Source organism: Felis catus, chromosome A1 (assembly GCF_018350175.1).
Source record: "Felis catus isolate Fca126 chromosome A1, F.catus_Fca126_mat1.0, whole genome shotgun sequence".
Classification (NCBI taxonomy): Eukaryota; Metazoa; Chordata; class Mammalia; order Carnivora; family Felidae; genus Felis; species Felis catus.
The window spans coordinates 208896479-208913500 of record NC_058368.1 but is presented as its reverse complement, the minus strand read 5'-3'; the positions used below and the strand labels follow the sequence as shown (position 1 = coordinate 208913500).

The window sequence follows — 17022 nt, the reverse complement described above, 5'->3', positions numbered from 1 at the left end:
GAAAGCTGGACACTGATCACTTTTCAAAACATTACTGTGCTGGAAAAAAAATCACTTATAAACCAAATCAGTGTACGTGTTATAGCAATATAAGTTCCCTATCTGCTAATCATTATGAGCTACTTTGCATAAAAGAAAAAACACATTGTTTTAGCTTGGATTTCTTAAACTGATAAGAACAGATACTACACTTGACCTTAGCCAAAAGAAGCAATAGCTTGGGTTTCTTAGAAGCCGACCTGAGAAAAAGATTCATATAAAGGTGATTTATTAGGAAGTGTCCATAGAGAAAACCAGGAGGAGAGTGGAGAACTGTAATGAAACCAAGTAAGGGAGTATCAAGCACAGTTTCAAGGGGGTCACTTTGGCTCGCTCTACAGGGTAACCCTGGAGACCCTGGTCAGAGGCATGGTAACTGGAGTATTTATACCCCAGTATCTATTGGTTATTGCTAATGGCTGCAGGTGGGGTTGGGGGGAGACATTCCCATGTACTTCCAGCTTTCCAGGGCTTTAGCAACCTGCTAATAGCCCTCTGACAAAGACAGATAGGTGCTGCTGTTGTGAGTGAAAGCACCCCACACAAAAATGCTAAAGAGATTTGAGGGCCTTTGGGAGTGGGGGGGGGGGGGGGGAGCACTGCATCCGCTGCTGTACATGTTGTAGCAGAACAGACTGTGGCATGTCAGTGGTGGTGGTTCACAGTGTGTACTAATAACCAGACAGTACAGATGGAACATCTCTGAACCATTAGTTGGATAATATTACAGCACCTAAGAGGGTCATATCAAGGCTGGCCAACTAAATAGTGCACACTTAGCTGCCTTTTGTATAGAATTTGTATGTGTGTAAGCTAATGTATGTCAACGCATCATTGGCAGTCAGATAAGCTTGTAGATTGTGCCTCTGTTGACACTCAGTTTTTAATGGGGTCATTATTTTCTATTACTATTAGGGTTTTTTTTATACTTAAAGAAACTTGTTTAGAAACATACAAAAAAATTAACTGAGGAGAGAGGAATAAACAGAGCCATGTTTTAAAATTTGCTAAACATAGTGAGCATCATTTGGAGAAAAATTTGGCACTATCTATACAAATTTAAAATGCAAATACCCTTTGACTTGGCAATTGTATTTCAGGAAGTTTTGCACAAGTGGGCAAATATGTATGTCCAAAGATATTAAGCTCAGTATTGTGTAGGAAAGCAAAAGACTGAAAACAATGTAAATGTCCTTCAATGGGGTATTGTTTTAGAAAAGCATAGCCTATCCATACAATGAAAGATATCAAGAAAGTATAAAGAATGGGCTAGATATATATGTGGATGGATGTGGCCTAATCTCCTAAGTACAAAACCAACCTACAAGCAAAAACAGAAACCAGCTTATAAAACATGATGTCTACCTGTGTTTTTAAGCAGTGGATGTATCTATATACATATCTGTTCATCTATACCTGGACTCCCTCTGGGAGGAGAGCCAAGAAATGGAGGTGGTAGGTATGTTTTAAGTAGTGAACAAAGGAACAGGAATGGGGTTGTGTGTGTGAAAGTGAAAGGGGCCTTCAAAGTTCCATAGTCTGCCTGTTAGCAATGCTGGAAAGTTTTGTTCATTATGTGCATGTATTACCTAAACTCTCAGACATGAAAATTACATACAACATTAAAGTTAGATCCTCCATCAAAGTAATTAGCTGTTAGAAGTTAGAACAATAACCTGGAAATTCTAAGGCCAGCTCCCTGGCCTTGGTTCTAGCAAGGACTTACTATCCAGTAGGTTCTAAAAGGTATCTTCTCAGTGTCTCATTCTCTTCAATAGTAAGTAAGATCTTTGACACCCTCCTATAAATTATACATTGTTAATATCACCCAATAATCAGCGGTATTAGTTCAACATTTATAGAGATACCTCAGTAATTTGCTTTGTGTGTAAACACACACAAACCTATTTGGAGCAGTGTGCTATCAAATTTATTTTAATGTAGTCACCTTTAGGAATTTTTTCCTTCTTGGGTTTTGTTTTAGTTAGGAAGGCTTCCCATCTAAGGTAATTCTTCAGATTCTCCCATCTTTCTATTTCACCATTTTTTAAATTATTTTTTAGGGTTAAATTTCTGTTCACCTGAAATTATTTTAGTGAAGGGAGTGAGGAAGGTATATTTGTATACTGTGGCCACTGTAACAAATTACCACAAACTTGGTGGCCTGAAAAACAGAACTTAATTCTCTCATGGTTCTGCAGGCCGGAAGTGTGAAATCAAGGTGTCACCAGAGCCGCATTCCATACAGAGGCTCTAGGGGAAAATTTGTTCCCTGCCTCTGCTAGCTTCTGGAGGCTGCCTGCTAGCTGGGCTGGTAGCCACATTGCCCCAGTCTCTTCTCCATCTTGGCAATGCCTTGTGCTTTGTGTTGGTTTCCTCTTCTGTCTTACAAGGATACCTCTGATGTCATTTGGGGCCCACCCAAGATGATCCAGGACCATCTCCTCATCTTAAAGTCCTTAATCACATCTGCAAAGACCTTTTTTTCCAAATAAGGTAATATTCACAGCTCCCAGGGATTTAAGGTGGATATTTTGGGAGGGACTCTTTTTCCAGCCTACAACAGCAGAGCTCCAGTTTAATTTTTTCCTCTTGGTTAGCCAGTTGCTGTAACACTTTTTAGTTGGATGATCTAGTTTTCCTCATTGAATTGAAATCACATCGTTACACACACTGCACTTACATATGAATTTTAGCCAATTTATGGGCTCTCTCTTCTGTTCTATTAATTGGTCTGTTCAAGTAGCAGTACCAAACTTTTCATTGTTGTAGGCCTTCCTACATTATTCTTCTCATTATTCTTCTTAGTAAAAATTTTCTATTTTTATAGGTATCCATGACTTTACTCTAAGTTATCTAGGAAACACCTCCCCCCACCTCAATTCTTGGTAATATTTTTACTGGAATTGAGTTATATATTAACTTAGATAGAGTTTTACAATATTGGTTCTTTTTTTAAAGATTTTTTTTAATGTTTATTTCTGAGACAGAGAGAGCAAGAGTGGGGGAGGGGCAGAGTGAGAGGGAGACACAGAATCTGAAGCAGGCTCCAGGCTCTGAGCTGTCAGCACAGAGCCTGACGCGGGACTCGAACTCACAGACTGAGAGATCATGACCTGAGCTGAAGTCGGTCGCTCAACTGACTGAGCCACTCAGGCGCCCCTACAATATTGGTTCTTTTAAACCAAGAGCAGGGTATGTCTTTCTATTTAGTCACATCTCTTTACCTCTCAGTAGTATTTTTAAGTTTTCTTTAAATAGATCTTTCACATTTTTATGCCATTGTAAAAAGAATCTTTTCTTCTGCTGAATTTATGACTCCTCTTTATATATTTTGAATATTAACCCCTTATTGGATAGGTCATTTGCAAATATCTTCTATTTGGTAGGTTATCATTTAGTTTTGTTGATGGTTTCCTTTGCTGTTTATTTTGATGCATTTTATTTTGATGGAGTCCCACATGTTTATTTTTGCTTTTGTTCTCTTGCCTTAGGAGACATATCTAGAAAAATGTTACAACTGATATCACAGAAATTATTGCCAGTGCTCTCTTCTAGGATTTTTGTGGTTTTGGGCCTCACATTTAGGTCTTTAATCCATTTTGAGGTGTGTGTGTGTGTGTGTGTGTGTGTGTGTGTGTGTGTATGGTGTGAAGAAAGTGGTCCAATTTCATTTTTTTGCCTGTAGCTATCCAGTTTTTCCAACACCATTTATTGAAGACAGCCTTTTCCCCACTGTGTATTCTTGCCTCATTTGCTATAGATTAATTGAGCATTGAAGTGTGGGTTTATTTCTGGGCTCTCTAGTCTGTTCCATTGAACTATGTGTCTATTTTTGTGCCAGTGCCATGGTGTTTTGATTACTACAGCTTTGTGGTATATCTTAAGATCTGGTGTTCTGATACCTCTATCTTTGTTCTTTTTTCTCAGGATTGCTTTGGATATTCGGGGTCTTTGTGGTTCCATACAAATTTTGAGATTATTTGTTCTAGATTTGTAGAAAATATTGTTGGTATTTTAATAGGGATTACATTGTATTTGTAGATTGCTTTGGGTAATATGGACATTTTAATAATGTTTGTTCTTCCAATCCATGAGCATGGAATATCTTTCCATTTGTTTGTGTCATCTTCAATTTCTTTCATCATTGTTTTATAGTTTTCAGAGTACATTCTTTCACCTCTTTGGTTAAGTTTATTTCTAGGTATATTATTCTTTTTGGTGCAATTGTAAGTGTTATTTTCTTAATTTCTCTTTCTGGCACTTTATTTATTTGTGTATAGAAACACTAACAACTTCTGGGGATTAATTTTGTGTACTGCAACTTTATTGAATTCATTTATTACTTCTAATATGTTTTTGGTGGAGTCTTTAGGATATTTTATGTGTAGTATAATGTCATCTGCTAATGGTGATGGTTTAACTTCTTCTTTACCACCATGGATGCCTCATTTGTTTTTCTTGTCTGATTGTTGTGGCTTGGACTTTAGTATTATGTTGGATAAAAGTGGCAAGAGTGGGGGTGCCTGGGTGGCTTGGTCAGTTAAACGTCTGACTTCGGCTCAGGTCATGATCTCACAGCCCCCGTGTCGGGCTCTGTGCTGACAGCTCAGAGCCTGGAGCCTGTTTCAGATTCTGTGTCTCCCTCTCTCTCTGCCCCTCCCCTGTTCATGCTCTGTCTCTCTCTGTCTCAAAAATGAAATAAAAAACGTAAAAAAAAAAAAAAGTGGCAAGAGTAGACATCCTTGTCTTATTCCTGATCTTAGAAGGCTCTCAGTTTTCATCATTGAGTGTGATGTTAGCTGTGGGTTTTCATATATGGCCTTTATAATGTTGAGGTATATTCTCTCTAACCCTACTTGGTTGAGAGTTTTTATTATGAATAGATGTTTCCCAATTTAAGTTATCTAATGTATTGACTAATAGTGCCAGAACAATATTAAATAATATCATGGTTGCACACATCTTTTTCTTGAACTTTAACAGAAGTGACTCTATTAGGTTAAAATACCTAATTGGCCTTTTTGTAGGTGAAAAAAAGTCAAATATTGGCAATTTCATATTGTTCAATTTAATGATACATCTCCATGAAGCGTAACTTTTGAAAACTCACACATGTAAGACATTAAGGATGAATCCATATCTTTCTCTTCCATTTATTTATTCAACAAAGATTTATTGAACACCTGTAATATGTCAGGTACTGTTCTAGGTTATGGGGATACAGTGATTTTTATGGAACTTATATTCAAGTAGGCAGAGACAGACACTAAATAAATCCATAAATTTTAGATGGTAGTTAGTGCAAAGAATAAAACTAAAATAGAGATAAGAGGATGTAGCAAAAAGGGTGCTATATTTTAGCTATGGTGATTGGGGTAAAACCTCTGCTAAGTGATTTTTGACTTAAATGAAATGAGGGAGTAGGCCGTGTAGATATCCAAGGGAAGAGCATCCCATGCAAAGAAAACACCATACAAAGACCAGAGGTATGTTTATCTGAAAGAGATGCTGAATTTTATTGGATTTGTTTATTATATTTCTGTGGAAGTGATCATATGACTTTTATACTTTGATCAAGAAATACAATGAACTATATTACTGAATTTCCTCATATTGAATTATCCTTGTTTCTTTGGTATGACCCTAACATAGTTATGGTTTGTTCTTTGTCACGTGTCAAACTGGGTTCATAAAAATTTTGTATGCTTTTTCTATGTATACTCTCAGACTGTTTTGAATACATTAAATCTATCTACTCTGTAAAGAGTTGATAAAATTCACCTGTGAAAGTGTCAAAACCTGGTGCTTTTGTGGAGGAGAGGTTAAGAAGTAATTTCTTAATTTTTCGCTTTCTTTTCCATCCCCTCATGATAAATACTCTATTGGGATTTTCCTACTCTTCTGAGTCTGCTCAGTAATTAGTATTTTCTTGGGAAATCATTCATCCAGATTTTTAGTTTTAAATAGAATTAATTGAAGCAGAAGTTCTTTTTGTTTTTTGGTGACCGTTAACAAATGATACTTTCCTGCATTGTAGGTGACTTAGTTATATTTACAGTTGAATAATGTGCTAGTTTAAATATTAGCTCTGTAAAGTGGGGAGAACAGGTCATGTCTTTTACACTACATGTGAGGAGACTGGAGCTTGCAGTCGAGAGTGATTGTAGCTGGAGCCGCACTTCAGCTCTCTCTATCCCTAATCTCATGAGCTTTTCAGAGGACTGTGCTCTCTCTTGATATATACCCTTCTGCTGTTGTGTTTTGCTCCCATCTCCTTCCTTCCACCCAATTTTGTCACCTTCCATTTATTGCATGCTAACTAAGTTCATGGCACTGTCTGTGGCATGTGATTCGTTAGCCAGAATTGCAGTGCTATTTCTCCTGTGTTCACCTGCTAGAGTATACTGTTTACTGCCAAGTGGCAAAGCGTTCGAAGGGAAGCTAATATTTAAAAGGATCTTTTCGTAAAGGTCACTGTAATTGAGAATGTGTGTCTGGTTGTTTTTCTTCGCTGCAATTGACTTCTGTCAGTGATGAAATGAAGATTTACTGTATTTCCCTTTATCACAGAAGAGCACAATTAGACATTACCTAAATCTCCTGGCTTGCACATGAACAAGGCATATACATACCTTTGTTCTCCAGTGGTGATCACAGAGTCTTTGAGCACTTCACCTTTACTGGTTGAGTATTTGCATTTCGTTCCTGGCACCAGCAATGTAATAGCCATGGAAGTTTTAAAACACAGCAGGATCACAGAGGCCTCTTGTTCAGCCACACATGGTCAGATTCAATTACAGTTTCTTGTTAAAAGAAGTGGCTGGAGAGAGGGGGGAGGAGCTGGCTGGAGAGTGGGTAGGATATAGATCCAGAATGCTATTAGCTTACACATCAGACAGGGATGGACGTGCGTGGGAGCCTGGACCCTGGCCAGTAGCCTGCCAGCCTGACAGCTCTGTCAGCCATGGTCACTTTTCTTGCCAGAGAAGCTGCCATTATTGCTGGTTCGGTAGATTGAATCTTCAACGTGCATGTCTTGTCAGATATGGGATACATGAATATGTGTGCGTATTAAAATATCATTCCCATCCATAAAGGATCCATTTAAAGTCATGTTAAATCAGTAGGCAATATTTAAACAGGTTCTTTTTTTTTTTTAACGTTTATTTATTATTGAGAGACTGAGAGACACAGAGCATGAGCAGGGGAGGGGCCGAGAGATGGAGAGACACAGAATCTGAAGCAGGCTCCAGGCTCTGAGCTATCCGCACAGAACCCGACGTGGGGCTTGAACTCACAAACCACGAGATCATGACCTGAGCCGAAGTCGGACGCTTAACCGACTGAGCCACCCAGGCACCCCTGAAGAGGTTGTTCCTTAAGTGAGTAAAGGTTTATATATTATTTGTGTCAGGAAGAGACATAAACCCACAGAGGAAAATGTAACTTTTTTCCTGAGTTATATTTAGGTAACTGATCATCCCTGTCCACCATATTCCTATATAGAGGCCAGCATTTCTCAAAGTGGTTTTGTAGACTGCCTTGTGTCAGAGTCAAGGGTGGGGGTAGGGGGTTAAAGGTACAGGTTTCTAGACTGCACCTCAGACCAACTCAGTTAGACTTTGTGGGCTTGGGACTGGAAATCTGCATCTTAAGAAGTTTCTCAGGTGATTATTTTGCACACTAAAGTTCAGTAATAATACAAAAGTAATTATTTAAAATAAACCACAAATGATTCACCCTTAGAAAATTCAAATGTACAGAGTAGATTATTCTAATTATACAGGTTTATACTGAAGACAGATTACTTACATAACCAAATAATTTCCCCCAGTTTTTTTTTAAATAGCAAGCAGCTGTGGTGTATTTAATATATAACTTATTTTACCAAATATATTCTGCATACAACTTTTTGAAAACATACTTTTTATATGAGGTGAGGAACACCTGATAGCCAAAGCAAAGGGTGTAATAATAATGACATATTTATTATACTTACACCACGCCAGCCTTGTTTAAGAACTTTGTATATATTCATTTAATCTCCACAACATCCCTATGAAGTAGGTGGTATCATTGTTCCCATGTTATAGATGAGGAAGTTGAGGCTTATAACTTGACCAAAGCCACACAGGTAGCAGGTGGCAGAATTGGGATTTGAATGCAGAAGCCTGGCTTCAGAGTCAGGCTTCTGCTTTTGACAACTGTAGTGTACTGCTTCTCATCACAAAGCAACCAGTAATTATTTAAAAAATTGACCAATAGGGAAGCTGAAAGACTATCGTGTGAGCCAGCGTAGCATAGCCGAACACGAGACTAAGAATCAGAAGTTCTGAGGTGTTGTGCTCCCTCTGTGCTTTACTTAACACTCGCCGAGGCTGTTTCCCCCTCTGGGAAGGAAGAGAGCAGGGCTGCAGTAACGCTGGCTACAAACGTGAGCCTGGAGAGGGTACTGCTAACACCTGGGTGGCCCCAGGCCTGCGTACTCTTCAAAGATTTTATCCTTCTGACTTGTTTAACTATTTAGTGATAAGGCAGGTGGTGGTGATTTTAGAAGGCTCTTTCTGTTTTCCTTTCCTCACTTTCTTTCTGTTTCTAGTTGCCACAGGCTTCACATTTGTCCCTTTTTCCACCCTCACTCGTCTTTGAACTCACACACCCAGCATTATGAGTTCGTGTGCCCTATTTGATGAGTCTGAGATATGTTTATGTAGTTTCCAAAATATTATGTGTTCAGTTTGTGAAGAAAATAGAACATTCTTTCTCTAGAAACATCATGTTGCGTCTCATCTTCTTATGCATCCCGAATATTAAAAAAAAAAAATTATCTTTGATTAGCTCTTCACCAGAAAGAAGGGACCATTTCAAGTGGAATCTTTTGGTCAGGCCCTTTATTTAATCTTAATAATTCTGCAATTGTGATGACTGGGTCACAGTTCATCTGGACCGTATTCATTCTAACAGGGTTAACAAGTGTGTCAGATTGTCAAGTCATGGCTATAATTGACTTTGGCTTTGAGGTTTTCCTTCATAATAAACAATGGGCCCTGAGCCAAAAAAGCTTGTGGTTTCCACTCACATAGTGATGACTAAATATTACGAGTGATTTCTCCTCATCCTCATTCTGTGACCCTGGAGCTGGCTTTGCATGAATCATATTAGAAGAATATCTGTAATTAATGAGAATGTGACCTGTGGACTTGCCATTGCAGCTGAAAACATTCTGAGATTCTTCTGTGGCCTGAGCACTAAAAAAGGAGCATAGAAGGCCCAGGTTGGAGCTTAGTCAGAAGAGAAAGGACTGCTCGCGGACACTTTGAATCTCTTGCACAAACAGTGCACTGCAGAAATGCCCTTATAAGAGTATTGCGGGGGGAATCTGACTGTTCTACACAAAATTCTTCTGGGCAGAACCACCAAAGGTGGGATTCAGTTTTTGTTGGGCTTCCGACATTTTTCTGTTAGAACACAGTTGCTGGAAAAGACTCACTTTGTACAAATAACTTTGAGAATTCAGTTTAAAAAAATGTCCCAAGGGGAAAATTATTCAGCACAAAATATCATCTAATCAGAATTCATAGATTTGAGAAAGACATTTGCTTAAGATTTTACATTTGCTTCATGAAATATTAACTATTAGCAAATGCAGAGTTTACTGAAGCTAAAACAAAACAAAGAAACCTTTCAGCCCCTCTCTGATTAGCTTATTTAATGATTAGTAATAATAACCATGTTGATATGTAATCTGTTCTCCTTTTCTTGGTAAGTCTAATAAACAAGTTGACATATACAGTCAAGTGAAAAATGTTTACTATTTGCAAAGTGAGTTAAACTGGAAAACACAAGTTTCACATCAGCCTTCTGTAAGCTGAAGTTTTCATTTAATACTTAGGAAAATGGGTAAGTGTGGGCCACAAACCAGTAAAATAGGTAGCCTGAATAAAGCTGATTTCAATAAGGTGGATTACTCTGCTCGTGCTCACTGAGGCTTACCGTGTTCCCACTAACCTGTTGAGCAACGGTGGTCATTATACTTTTGGCTGAACGGAATGTTCCCCTTACCTCCTTTTTCTTCAAGTCAGCCTCTTTATAGGCTTTTGTTTTGGGCAACTTACATAAATCTCCAGCCATGAGGCTGAAGGTTTGAGTTGACAATTTCCTGTCTCTTGAGAAAGGAGGTATAGAATCCTGGAGGAACTGATTTAATAGAACACAGGTAATGGATCGGTAATGGAAATGCTTTCTCAAGGTGGTGGAATATATTTCTTGCTCATTACTTATTTATATTTGTATTTCCTGAGTTCTTGCCATGTGTTCAGGCCCATTTGGTTTGATTTGTTCTACTCTTCCTTATGGAAGCACTCAACAGAGTCTATATTAAAATCAGTACACAAATTCCGTTTCTTCAAGCAGCCCAGAAAGGAATCCATTTTTGTGGCCAGTGACAATGTGAATAGAGACTTGAAGTATTTTTTTGTTGTTGTTTATTTGTTGGTTTCCTGTTGGTTTTAAAAGCAGGGATTTCTGGACCAACTTTTAAGTGTTTTCAAATCCATTAACTTTTTTTTTGAATGTGTCATTTTACTCCTGCTTGACATTGTTGATTTATTTTTATAGTAGTTTTCTATGCCAAGGGCAAATTAGGCCATCCCCCAGGGAAGAAATCTTTTGGTTCTATTCCTAACTCTGTTTAATCATCTCTGTTTCTCATTGTCTTAAAAAGTAGTGACTGAAGAAATCAGTTTTAAATGCCCTAGATAATCCTGAATTGAATTTTTTTTTTTTTTGCTCTTTCTCATACATGAGTTTCCAAAATTTTTCAAAAGAATAACTGCTGGAAATAAATTTGAAGATAAAAATTGCTGAAAAGACAGAATAGCTACAAGATTTAAAGCTATAATTCTCTCACTTTGCTTCTATAAAACACTGGCATTCTCTAGTCTAGACAGAGGTGTTCAGTGTACTCAACTCAAATACTGTTTTTTTAAAGAACCTGGTCTTTATTCAGCATATAGCTTTTATGGAGGGCTCTGATTTGTGCCGTAAGAATGTTGGTATGGGGGCAGGTTGGATTGGAACAAGGGAAACTTCTGTCTGTGGTCCACATCTCCATTCACCTCGTCATGCCTAACCCCCAAGAAGTAAAGACTGCTCCTTTACTTCAAGGGTGGGCCTGTGAGAGTGCAGCCTCGAACCCCATGCCTGCGCCCAATCTTCAGTTGCATCATCCAGGGCCAGCTTCTCCAGAGGTGAGAAGTACTTTCCCACACTGGAGGAAGCTCATTGTGTTTAAGAGCTGATGTTAAGAAGACAGATTCTTACTTCCCAGCCTAGATTCAGAGCCCTGCTTTGCCACTTTCTTTCCCAAGCTGAGAGGGAAGGTGCGGTCCAGCAGCCAGTACTGGCTCATGAGATAGATAAGCACAGGAATTGAGAGCAAGCACTTAGAAAATTGTGTAGCAAGTTGATATATGTTTGGAATCTAACAAAAATTTGGGTCAGTACTTTGCAGTCTTTTTATTTTTCTAGAAGTAGTAGATTTGTCTGCAAGGGATTGGAAATTAGAAAACAAAGACTAGCCTTGTGTCACGGATGGTTTGAGAAGCACTGCTCTAGGCAGGACCCCAGATTGGAGGGTAAGACCTTCTCCAGGGTACCTCCTGTTTATTCTAGAAGTGGGTTCATTCTTCCTTATTCCCAAGTCCAAGGAGTCTGGTTCGTTCTTCTTTTTTTTAATTCAAAAAAAATCTTTTTTTTAATTTTGGTAAAGCACACATAAACATAAAATTTAACCTCTTAATCATTTTTATGTGTACATTTCAGTAGTGTTAAGTACATTCACATTGTTGTACAACCAATCTCCAGAATTCTTCTCATCTTGCAAAACTAAAACTCTGTACTCACTAAACAGCTTGTCCTTTCCCCTCTACCCAGTCCCTGGCAACTGCTGTCCAGCTTTCTATCTTATAAGTATGACTACCTCAGTACCACATATAAGTGGAATTATACAGTATTTGTCTTTTTGTGACTAGCCTATTTCAGTTAGCATAATGTCCTCCAGGCACAGGCGTGTAGCATTTGCCAGCATTTCTTTCCTTTTTAAGACTGAATAATATCTCATTGTACGTGTGTGCCGCATGTTGTTTATCCGTTCATCTGTCCACGACACTGAGGTTGCTTCTGCCTTCTGACTGTTCTGAATAATGCACGGAACATTTATTAATCTCTAATAAAATATCATTTTAAGACCCTTCTTTCAATTCTTTTGGGCATATTTCCTGAAGTGGAATTGCTAGATCACATGGTAATTTTATTTTGAAATTTTTGAGGAACTGCCATATTTTTTTCCCCTAGAGGCTGCACCATTTTGCATTCCCACCATCACTGTGTAAAGGGTCCCAGTTCTCCACATCCTGGCCAATACATGTTATTTTCTGGGTTTTGTTTGTTTATTTGTCTTTTGTTTGATAGTAGCCATCCTAATGGGTGTGAGGTGTTATTTCATTGTGGTTTGGATCTGCATTTCCCTACTGATTAGCAATGTTGAGCATCTTTTTATGTGTTTGTTAGTCTTTTGCTTGTCTTCTTTGGAGAAATATCTATTCAAGTCCTTTGCCCAGTTTTTTCTTTTTAATTTTGTTAATGTTTATTTATTTTAGAGAGAGGGAGACAGAGTGCGATCAGGGGAGGGGCAGAGAGAGAGAGAAGGAGACACAGAATCTGAAGCAGGTTCCCAGTTCAGAACTATCAGCACAGAGCCTGATGCAGGGCTCAAACTCCCGAACCAGGAGACCAGGACCTGAGCCAAAGTCAGACGCTTAACTGACTAAGCCACCCAGGCACTCCTCCTTTGCCCAGTTTTTAACTGTATTGTTTGGCTTTGTTGTTGTTGTTGTAGTTATTGTTGAGTTGTAGTTCTTTATTCTAGATATTAATTCCTGATTAAATATATGATTAGCAAATATTTTCTCCCATTTCATAGGTTGTTGCCTTTTCAGTCTGTTAGCTGTGTCCATTGATGCACAGAAATTTTTAATTTGGATATAGTTCAATTTACCTGTTTGTCTTTTGTGCTTGGGCTTTTGGTGTCTTATCAAAGAAATCATTGCCACATCTAATGTCATAAAGCTTTTCCGTAATATTTTGTAGTTTTTGCTCTTAGGTTTAGGTCTTTGATCCATTTCAAGTTAATCTTTGCATCATGTAAGGCAAGGGTCCAGTTTTATTTATTGCATATGGTACAATTTTGCCAGCACCATTTGTTGAAAGGGGCCTACTTCCTACACTCAGGTATTCCCTACCTGGCCAACAAAATGAAAGACAAAGTGCTAAACAAGCGTTGCTGGGAAAACTTGGGTAGTTTATACCTTGATTTTGGCAACTGGGGGAAGGAAAACCTGGCTATTTGAAAGCTAAATGTCATGATTTGACGTTGCATATACAGAATATGGTTGTTTTCCAGCAACACTGTTACTAGTTTTAAAAAATGGAATTTAAAATACTAAATTTCATGGAGTTTTGCAAAGAGACCATCCTACCTTCCAAACAAACTCATATCCCCTAAGTTAAAATACCTAGAAAGGACAAAGGAAACTGTATGGTCTGGTAATTCAAAGGGGGAGTCTTAAGTGATCCTGATATAAAGATCTACTCAGTAAATTTTGCTGAGTTTAGTGCTGGGGGAAAAGACACCTCCTCTGAAAAACTAGTATTTTTCCTTCTTCTTTTTCTTTATCTTGGCCACTGGGGAATTGAGTGTTGTATTATTATGTTTACCCTTTCATTCCTTTGTTATTCACCTTCTCAGTTGTTTTGATTTTCTTTATAAGTCCATTTTATTGAAGTATCATTTATGTCTAATGCAAAATTCACCCATTTCAAGTCTTGACAAATGTATGCACTTATGTAATCACCACTTCAGTCAAGATTATAGAACATCTCCATCCCCACAAAATGTTCCCCATGCCTCTTTACAATTATTACCCCCTTTCTGCCCCCTGTGAAATAGTTCCATTGATTCTACACCCTTCAGGTTAGCCACCAACCTGCCAAAAATACCCTTGGGAAGCAGGTAGAATATGAGAGTAACTACTTAAATGAAATAGCCTTTTTAAGCTCTCGGCTCTATTCTTCCTGTAATCTGTCATTTAATTTTTCTTTATATCCAAAATAAACACCATTACAATTTCTTAGTACTGAAGTCTCACTGCGGCTAACTCTGAGCTGGTGTCTTCAGAAGCACTGCCAGATATCGTTATAAGACTGTTATTTTTTCTCTTTAGAAATTAACCATCTAGGGGTGCCTGGGTGGCTCAGTCAGTTAAGCGTCTGACTTCGGCTCAGGTCATGATCTCACGGCTCATGGGTTCAAGCCCAGTGTGCTTTGGGCTCTGTGCTGACAGCTCAGAGCCTGGAGCCTGTTTCAGATTCTGTGTCTCCCTCTCTCTCTGCCCCTCCCCTGTTCACACTCTGTCTCTGTCTCAAGAATAAATAAACATTAAAAAAAAATAATTAACCATCTAATCGAAAGGACTTTTTAAACCAGACAGATTTGTTCCCATATGGGTTTGCCCATCCCTAAGTGGTCCACAGCTTTGCCAAAAGATGAAATATGTAATGAGTACCAGTTGCCATATTGTAGCATGTTAGAAAGCCAGGGGTCCTGCTTTCTAGTAATTCAGCAACTCATGACCTCTGAAAATCTGCAGCTGTTTTTGGAAATGTTAGAGCTGTGACTTATTTGCAGAGGTCATGACAGTGTCTTGAAGTGACAAGAGGTTGAACCGACTGGATTGTGTATGGGGACACCTTGGGCTCGAGGTAGGTGTGTGGGTCACTAGAGAGACAGGAGTTGTAACTAACTTTTGCATGAGGAATTCCAGTACATGGCTTGCATCAGAACAACATGAGCCTGAATGTGGATGGTATATAGTTCTTCCCAGGATAATAAATAAACAACAACAAGTAATGTCGGGTTTTAACCCTGTTTTTATTTGTCAAAGAAAAGGAATTGTTGTTGTCATTATTTTAAAATTCTGGAATTACCATGATGTAATGAATTGAATTCAGGATGAAGATGTGAGCTAAAATAGATGATCTTCAGGTACAGTGTTTCAATAGTTCCTTGTAATGTGATAGAGCTGTTTTTAAAGGGAAATCAGCATGACCGAAAGAAGCATAAATTGTAACCATTTGACATATTCTTGAAATTATTTTCTGTGTGAATGGTATAAAAAGGAAAGTCCTTGAACCAGGTATGTTTACAAAGCACAGAAAGTCCTAATGCAAAGATGGCTTGAGGTACTGTGTGCCAGTATTAGAGCAATGATACTCAGTGATGTATCGTAAAACGCTTGACATTTCAATGCATGGGGTGGAGAGAATGTCCATTTGTTTTGTTTTTTAGTTTTGCTGGCAGTGCTCAAGTTACTATATATCTTATCTCTTATTTTAGACTCATTAAATAAGAAAGCTATTATCTCAAATTCTCGTGTTCATGTGCACCATAATCACGTGTATTTGGACGACTTAAGTCCAGGAACAACCCAGAGAGCTATAAATAAAAATAATGTGTATTCCTTTTTCTCTGAATTTTTTATTATTTTTTTAAAGTTTATTTATTTTGAGAGAGAGAGAGACAGTCAGGGCTGGGGGGCAGAGAGAGAGAAGGAGAGAGAGAATCCGAAGCAGTCTCTGCCTGCACAGAGCCTAAAGAGGGGGTTGAACTCATGAACCGTGAGATCAGGACCTGAGCCAAAACCCAGAGTCGGACACTTAACTGACTGAGCCATCCAGGTGCCCTAGATCATGTGTATTTTTGCTCGGTGACTATAATTTGGCCTCCCAAACAATCCCAATTAGCCTGAGTTTGAAGGAGAGGGTGGTTATGGATGTACGAGATTGTACTGAATTTGATACATTTTCATTTTATTTAAGAAAAGGACAGCATACATAGTCTGCTACAGAGAGAAAACGTTTAAAAGAATCGACTCTTTTGTTGAACATAATTAAATTTCCATTATCTTTTTCTTTGCCAGAAGTTTAATGATTAATACTTAATAATTAAGATGTAATTGATTCCCCAAATGTGCTTCCACTTGATGAAAGTAGCAAAGGTCTAATCTAATAAACACTTGCCAACTAAATTTTTCCTCTTTTCATTAACTTTCTTTTAGGACTCAGCCCAAAACCATGTTTGCCCAAGTTGAATCTGATGATGAGGAAACAAAGAATGAGCCCGAATGGAAAAAGCGTAAAATCTGAAGACTCTCACGTGAAAGCTATTTGCATGAGGGGGAGGAATATTGGACAGGATTTTTTTTTTAATGAAATAAAAAATGCATTTTTATGAGCAACTTTTGTGCTTTGCATTATTGAACCATTCAAAAGATTGGTGGCTACCCTTCACTACAGTTGTCCTTACATATTCTTAACTACAACTATGAAATCTGTAATATAAATGAGAAACAGATTCTTAGCCTATTACCAAGTGCTTTAGGTATTTGGAAACTTTATTTAACAGTTATTGGTCTTGTACAGATTCTTATAACCTTAGGGGAGGGGAATGTACATAGAGACAGACATGTGTCTTGAGCAATTCTAGGAGCATAATATGGAAATAGACATCAAAAAGTTTAGTATTTCTGTATAATTTCACCACAGTTGTTTACATGATTATAAGTAATTAGGCTGAGTTCAGGCTAAAAGCATTGCTGTACTAGGAAAGAACATGTATCTAATTATTCTTGAACAACAGACTACAGTGGTTAGGATTTAGGAAGCAGGCTTTGAAGTCAGACCCATGTGGGTTCAAACCTTGGCTCTGCCCTTTACTGTCTGGGTCACCTTGGGAGTTCTTAAACTTCTCTCTTCTAGTCTCAGATGATGATAGCACCACCCTCATAGATTTGTTACAGGATTAGATGAGACGCTCCTTGTAAAGTGTTTAGTATAGTACCTGGCATGTAGTAAACATACAAT

At 38.2% G+C, this 17022-nt stretch overlaps 1 protein-coding gene across 1 annotated transcript in view; it reads left to right on the top strand.

The window, feature by feature from the left end:
- Positions 1–16397, top strand: part of WDR70 (WD repeat domain 70) — a 298625-nt gene extending 282228 nt beyond the window's left edge. The window contains exon 18 of the mRNA XM_019811747.2: positions 16218–16397. Coding sequence (XP_019667306.1) covers positions 16218–16305 — 88 coding nt within the window. The 3' untranslated portion in view covers positions 16306–16397. The remainder of the gene's footprint in view (positions 1–16217) is intronic.
- Positions 16398–17022: the final 625 nt, after the last annotated feature.